This window comes from Cololabis saira, chromosome 13, assembly GCF_033807715.1.
Source record: "Cololabis saira isolate AMF1-May2022 chromosome 13, fColSai1.1, whole genome shotgun sequence".
In the NCBI taxonomy this organism is placed as follows: Eukaryota; Metazoa; Chordata; class Actinopteri; order Beloniformes; family Belonidae; genus Cololabis; species Cololabis saira.
In genome coordinates this window covers 34,408,437-34,416,709 of record NC_084599.1, presented here as the reverse complement: position 1 = coordinate 34,416,709, position 8,273 = coordinate 34,408,437, and the positions used below count along the sequence as shown (strand labels likewise).

At 39.0% G+C, this 8,273-nt stretch overlaps 1 protein-coding gene across 1 annotated transcript; it reads left to right on the top strand.

Annotated features, from left to right (window-relative positions):
- Positions 1-1,610: 1,610 nt before the first annotated feature.
- On the top strand, positions 1,611-2,781 carry LOC133457881 (placenta-specific gene 8 protein-like). Its single transcript, XM_061737254.1, has 3 exons — positions 1,611-1,917; positions 2,016-2,203; positions 2,285-2,781. The coding sequence occupies exons 1-3, from the start codon at positions 1,851-1,853 to the stop codon at positions 2,555-2,557; spliced, it is 528 nt and encodes a 175-aa protein (XP_061593238.1). The 5' UTR covers positions 1,611-1,850; the 3' UTR covers positions 2,558-2,781.
- Positions 2,782-8,273: the final 5,492 nt, after the last annotated feature.

Here is an 8,273-nt window from a genome sequence, read left to right as displayed (position 1 = left end):
GCACGCGCCAATCGCACGTATCAGCCCAGTTTGTGATGGATTGCGCAATCAGAGGCTCGGCTCGGCTCGCTGCTGCCGCACCTCACGTTTCAGCCCTGTATTTGAACAGGAAATAGGCAAATTCAGCGATTTTGACTATAAACAATTTTCAAAATTAGTCATACATAAAGATCAGTGGACAAATATTAATATAAATTTGATGTTATAATTATTTATTTTTTTAAATTCCTCTACCCTGACCGCACGTCCTTGGTATATGTATGTGTGTGTATATGTATTAGGAGTGGGACGATACGGGTAACTCACAATTCGATACTGTGGCGATATGTGGCCCACGATATTATCGAAATATCTATAATATCACGATATTTTCGATATTTCGATATTCGATATATTGTAAGAAATTTCATCAACGATATATATCACGATATATGTGACTGAAAAAGAAAAAATACCCATAAAAAGGAAAACGTCTGTAGTTCTGCATTTATTAAATGGAAAAACTTGTAACAAACAAAACAATGCAAAAAAGTGCATTTGTGGACAAATTAAAGTGCATGAAAAATAATATTACATTGTACAGCTGGACACATTCAATTGTATGAACATTAACACGTTTTTATGCAAACCAGGACAGTGCAATGCTCTCTAATACTGAAACGTCAGTAACAATTTAAATTAAGGCGCTTTATGTTAACCTGGGCAGTGAACATATCAAGGCATATTCTTCTTGAGGAACACATGCATGCATGCATGTATGTGCATATATGTATGTATGTATGTATGTATGTATGTATGTATATATATATATATATATATATATATATATATATTAGGGGTGGGCAAAAATATCGATATGGCAATATATCGCGATACTTTTCCAGCCGATTTAATATCGATATTAAAAATTTGAATATCGATTTTTTTTTTTTTCCTTATTTATTTTTTTTATATATATTTTTTATCCCCGATCTTTTTCCCATTATATCACCCAGTGCTCCTACTTAAGTGACAGTCCTGGGCATTGCCACTCTCTACCAACCCTGGGAGGGCCCTGCACTGAGCTCAGGTTTTATTTCACGTTTTATTGCATTTTATAATAAATTTTTTATATAACACAATTGCCTGTCCTTAAAAAATGAAAAATAATGGACAGAGGTTTATTTATTTATGGATTTATATCTATACTGACTGATCACTGTGCCTGTCCTTGGTTTTAGTACCCATCTTTCTTGTGTTTATTATAATTTGCCACATAATTAAAGCAACCTCATACTAAATTTAATGTTAATTTCATATGATGTAAATAATATGAAAAACATATACAAATAAATTGTAACTTTAGCTTGTATAGTTATAATAAAACATCGTTTTGACTCAGTTTGTCCCATGAATTGTCACTATAATCTGATGAACGTGCAACTCGGATTTTAAGATCCATCACTATCATCTGATGTACATATAAACAACTTGGATTTTAAGATGTGTAATGCATTTTTACATTTTTCGGTGAACTATGTAGAATATAATAATCGGGATATCGCATAATCGGGATATCGCAATGTGTATCGTATCGTGGCTCAAGTATCGTGATGCGTATCGTATCGTGAGGTCCTTCCCAATACCCACCCCTAATATATATATATATATATGTATATATGTGTGTGTGTGTATTTAAGGTGAAGCATCCCTGGTGTGAATTTTATGAAGGTGGAGCATTTGATCTCAAAGAAGATCTGTTGTAGCGATGGAGACGTACATTAAAATGCACATCGGTGTGGTCTTTCTGTGATGCTGTTGCATCTCATTACAGGGTAATTCTTCAGTCTGTGGCTTAACTTGAGGATCTCATGGAAGAAAAACGTTCAGAAGAATGGAGCACTCATCTCTTTGACTGCTTTGAGGATGCGAGTACTTGTAAGACCTACGTTGTTCTTTTTTTTGTCAATTAGGTTCACTTTATTTTATTATAGCCAGTTAATAAAGCTTTCACTACTTTGTTATGTGTTTTGCAGGTTGCTATGGTTTCTGGTGCGGCCCTTGCCTCACCTGCACCGTTTCTGGAAGATTAAGAGAGCCCTACTGCCTCCCTCTATGTGATGTTCTCAGCACAGTTTGGCTAATGACATCGAAAATACCTTGCATTGTTCCTCCTGCAGCCCTGTCTCTCAGAATGGCCCTTCGCCACAAATATGGCATCAAGGTAGGATGCATGAGAAACTTATACAAATTTTAAATAACATTTTAATGTGTAGCTTAGCAAATGAATGTGCTGATTTTGCAGGGCACCATCATGAATGACATGATGGCGGCTTGTTGCTGCACGTGCTGCTCCTGGTGTCAGATGCATCGAGAGTTAAAACGTCGCATGAAAACCCCAACCGTCATCAACATGGAGACTCAAAACATTGTCAACATACAGCCTGCTCCAGCCCTGATGGCGGCTGGAAGCCTTTCTCCACCCGACTATATGGACCAACCAAAAGCCATCATGTGTTCACCCTCCAACCCCGCTCCTAGCGCTCCTGGTTATGAAACTAAACACTGTGACTTTTGAATGGTAAGACTTTGACCTGGAGCTCCAAATTCAGACTTGTTTCTGGCAACAATTGTAAGGTTTGGACATACACTGAAGGCTCTTCAATAGTCATGAGTGTTTATAGTGTATATAACTTTAAAAAAAATAATCAGTAGCCTCTATTCAGTCAGAACCCATGTGGCTCATTTTGTATTTTTGAACATCTTTCTTTAGTACCTTTTTTCACGAGTAAGAATCCTGTAACTACACATGTTGTGAATAAATATTTTGTTCTAGACAAGTGACTTCCTGTAGTTCATGAGTTGATCAAAGCTCAAACTTCCTCTGTCACAGAGGAAGAGAAAGATTTCCACCAAACCGGTTCCAGGGCTGGTTCTGGTTCTGGTTCTGGGCCAGTGCTGAGTTTGGAACCGGGCAATCTGTTTCCACTGACAAAGAACTGGCTCCGGGGCAGAAAACCCGGTTCCAACGTAGCACCAACTCTTTGCTGGGCTGGAGGAAAGAACCGCTTATGTAAGCGGAGAGGGTGGAGTTGTTGAGACCAACGGTAATAACAAGACTGCGAGATGCAAAAGAGGAGACGAGGAAATGTAAAAACAAAGAATGCATGTAAAAGGAAAAACAAAATACTTATATTTCTGCTTTTATTTTTAATTATGTCCGTTTTGTTCCTCCATACAAGGTGAAACTATTTAATAATGATCATGGTGTCAAGTTTAATACTAGTATTGATATGTTGCATAACTACACAGTCATGTAATTCAGGTAACGGCTCCAAAACATTTTTAATAACACTAACCCAAATCGATATCGGATTCAAATCGTGATAATCGATCAAAATCTCAAGAATCGGAATTCAATCAATTCTTGACATTTGAATCGATCCCTAGCTCTAATATTTAGTACCAACCTGAACCCAAGAGCTCTTCAGCTCTCGTCTTAGAAATCGCAGAAAGGTGTAGACATTTGTCTGTAGATTAACTGTTGTGGTCCTGAAATCTCCGGCAAGGCTGATCATGGCCCCAAGCCGCGGCTTGCAAACGAACAAGTCTAGAAATAGCCAAAACGAGCTTCTGGTTTCCCCATTATACCCCGTTTCCACCTGCCTTTTGCATTCATGTGATGTGTTCAGAAGTCCGTTGGCTCCTTCGGAAACCTCCATGACCGTCGATGTAGCAGCAAAACTGTTCTTTCCACCTTATTTTAAAGGGGACCTATTATGGCATCTAATACCTATTTGAAACAGGCCTTGAATGTCTTAAAAACAAGGTTTTGATTGATTTTGCTAAATAAATTAGAAATTCAATCTCTGAGCCATGTCTTTATCTTCCTATTCTCTAACCTCATTATCTATGCAGGATTCTGAGTGGGCGGGGCTATGATAATGAGGCTCTGTGCTGATTGGCTGCCTGAATGACGCGATACACCGCTACGGAAAAATTGCCGAAGCTCCGGCCGGCGGAGTGTCATTACCCAATGTGAGTCGCTACCCGATTTGAGTCACACATGCGCAGTCGCGTCCAACATCATCGGCCATCTTGGAAAGCAACATACAGCTAAACCACTTGGACAAACATTACCCCATGTGAGTCGCTACCGCGCATGCGCCACTTTTCGCTATGCATTTCAGCAGGAAATCAGTCAGTCACTACTCACAATAAGTTAGGGATATTGTGAGAGACTATTTTTATTGTCTACATTTTTGGGGTAATATTAAACTAATGAAAATTGTGTTTCTTCTCATTCATCATTAGTAATATCAAAAGGAACTTTTACTTATCTAACTTATTGTGAGTAGTGTATATCAAAACAAGTGTGTGTTTGACGTAACTGTAGTTTGACCAAGTGGTGTTGCCGTATGTTGCTTTCCAAGATGGCCGACGATGTTGGACGCGACTGCGCATGTGTGACTCAAATTGGTCAGCGACTCACATCGGGTAATGACACGGAGTTGGAGGCCAAACGATGCAAATTGCATTTTGGTTACGTAACGAAAGGGATCAGAATCTGAACGGCTCGTAGATCCACATCACACTGGATGGCTCATCCGGGCGGCTGTACAGACACTGCAGAATTTGGTTGCTTTCTTCCTTTTCTGAGTTGGCAGGCTGAGGGGAGACCACTTTATATATGTTAAAACAAGAAAAAATTTGTTTTTCATAATAGGTCCTGTGGCAGGGTGGAGGAGCAGCCACTCAGCTGACCTCTCCACCCTGCCTGGTTACTTGAACAGCGGCTGCACACCAGCAATGGTCTCTGCTGGGAGGAAGGAGAGCTGCTGAAGGTGCTGGCACATGTGTCTGGGTGAATAAAACGTTTCCTGCATGAAACCCTGTGTCCTCTGTCCTGTCGGTACACCCCAGTAGCACGAGCATTGCTACAGGTCCCCTTTAAGTTTTTATAAGGATCATGTAACCTGGTGTTCAACGTGACCCAATCAGCCAACCCGCACCACCGGCCTCTCCGTCCACCACCGGAACATGAATACAACATTCACACACCAGCGACGCCCTCACCGAGGCATGGAGTAGTGATGTGTGGATCAATACTGAAATATCCATAATTCCAATACCAGATCTGTATGCTTTGTGGTAATGTATATCATTAACAGGAATACGGAGGAAAGTAACTAAATTATTCAGATTTTGTCGAAATGACACGCTCCTGGTAGGAAATACTTTTTTTTCTTTTTCACTTTTATAGTACTTATTTTGTTTTTTCTTATTTATTTTAACAGTTTTATTATATTAGGATCTTTTTCTAGTGATGGAAACACCTTTTTTAAACAGTTTTTTCTGTTGTAACAACTCGGCTATATTGTGAAATGAGGCTGCTACCTTAGTATAGTTCTGACTTTAAAATGAATAGCTAAATAATTGACTCTAATGTCTTGTATTTTTATATCTAAAATACACCAATTGTTTTAGAGGTAGCGGGCACAATAGGTGTATTTGCACAATGTATCAGTATTGAATCGGTATCACTGTTACCAGCCTGAATTTTACTCAATATGGGATCGGAAAGGAAATCGGTGGTATCGAACATCACTAGCAAGGAGGGTGAAGTGCCTTGCCCAAGGACACAACGACATGTATAATCACTTGGGGAGAGGGCTTCCAACCGCCACTCCTTCGATCATTGGATGACCCACTGCCTCCCCAGTACCTCAAGCAACTGAGAAAAGCTCATTTTTTCAGAAGCCTGATGTCGGTTTCACCTATTGTTGATGCTGAAAAATAGGTTATAAAAAACTAATTCTGAAAACTTGCACAACCCGTTGATTACCAGAGCTCCCTGTACAGGGGCCACACCAGACGCCTGAACAGACTGGTAAGTTGAGGGTTAATTTTCAATGAAACATGGGCCCTCTGGTGTTAAACAGTATTGTTTCATGGATGAGTTTGCCTGATGCCAACACTAATGATAACATTGCTATAGTCATTGCTGCCGTAGTAAAGAAATGTACTTTGCAGTTTCTGTCCCAACCAGCATTCTCAGCTCAACTTTATTTCTGGAGCACTTTTAACACAACAGCTGAGACAACACATGAAACTATTTTAACAATTAAAAACACAAAATACAATAAAAGTGCAAAACAAGCAGTGCATTGTCAGGATGTTTCTGTATTTGTCTGTGTGTGGACCATTTTTAACTCATATGGTGTTTGATGAGCATATTTACATTTAAACAGCTTATTTGATTTTCCTTATAATGCATAAGATTAAAGACAGATTCTTAGAAAGAGATTTGTACATTTTTAGGAATTCTTGTTGAAAAAATGTGTTTTTTAATCTGTACGTGTATCAGTTTTTCTAACTCCTTTAAATCAAAAGGTAAATGGATTTCAGAACTTTAAGGCTTATAAACTATAAATGTATCTCATTTGGCACAAAGACATTAGACTCTCAAGAGACATTTGCTGTTGTCTGTAGGAAAAGCTACAGTAATTTGATAAAAAACAAGTTGAAGGCCAGAGAAAGCTTTTAGTTGCAACCTGTTTTTATACATGAAATGGAGCACAATATTGAAATAACTCTTCATCGTCTGTGGTTGAACATCTCATGGCAGAACAAAAGGCTGGTGACTGCTTTGAGGATGCAACCACCTGTAAGGCTCTTTAAAATAAAGATCTGACAATAAGCCAAAATCCCTTACTCCCTCTGCACCTGCATTTCTATGTCTATCAAGTTGCTATGGTTTCTGGTGCTGCCCTCGCCTGAACAGTTTCAAGACGATTCGATTCAGTCTCCCCTCATGCAAAGTTTTGGCCCCTGCTGTTCTGGTTGCCTGATATATACGTGTTTGTTCCTCCTGCAGCCTCGTCTCTCGGGCTGCCAGGCGTAACAAATATGGTACCGAGGTATGATGCGTGAGACTCACTTCACCTAAATTGCAAGTGAAAGCAAAATGTTAAAAAGTGATTGATGTGCTGGCTTGCAGGGTTTTTTTTCTGTCAGGACATGTTTGCTTCCTGTTTCTGTGTGTGGTTTTTCCTGGTATCAGATGCACCGGAAGTTAAAAACATCGAACGCAACCCCCATTGCCATCGACATGCAGTCTCAAACCATTGTCGGCGTACATCTTGCAGCGTTCTCCTGCGGTGGTTGTGACCGGAAACACCACAGCCTCATGTTTGTACGGATGGATTCATCAGTGAAACACAAGTGAAACACAAGTGAAACACAAGTGAAACACAAGTGAAACACAAGTGAAACACAAGTGAAACACAAGACACTGTGCTTTTTTAGTTTGACCCTTTTGCCATAACAATATGACAAATCATTTATAGTTCCTCGATGATCATAAAAATCCTTCTTAAAGAATGTGTTCCAGGGAAAAAATAACTTAACCTAATCAGCGTCAGCAATGCTGCAAACAAAAACGAGCAGATTAAAATCACACAAAAATACTATTCTAATTATTTAGTGTGATTTCCATGTAAGGAAAGGTTTTGGATCTAATTACATATGAGAAACGTTGCTACTACTGAACAATCATTAGTTATTGATTGACAGCAGCTGACAGTTAATATTCTGTTCATAAAACAGGTAAAATGCTGAAATTGAGATGGCATGAAGTGTTTTAGCTATTTATCCAAATCAAAAAGAGCATCTCAATCTTTAAGTTACAGCAAAACCCTTAACAACTAAGATTTTGCTGCAAACGCATGAAAACCAAAGTAAAAATTGAAATGTTCAAAAACTTGAAAAGAATAATATTCCAATTTCTGTCAATTGCTGAAAGTAACTGAAACCCGTCAGTCATCAGTAAACCGCAGGACACACGAGAGCCACAACAACAAAACATTATTAACTTAATCCAGTTCCTCTGAGGCAATTATAAAAATGACCACAAACTTAAATCTGCACGTAGAAGTGTTTTTTGTTCCAGTTTTAATTGATTTATTCACTTACAAACAAACATTTCTTTTCATCGTTGTCATTCCTAACTGTTACGTACATGTTAGTCTAATAAAGAAAGAAAAACCCCATAATGGTCACTGAAATAACTTGATACTCTCAAAAGTAATAAAATAATTTACTAATGAAAATCAGACGTTTGAGTTGTGTTTAAAATCGATGAAACTGACCTGCACCTTCACCTTCATGTTCTGTTGCACAAACTTTTGCGACAGTCACTGCAATCGAGGGATTTCTGTAAATCTCAGACTGACTTCTGCGCCCGTGGACGGGTATTCTGACCCGCTCCTCATGATCAGAATGCTCCGGCCGTC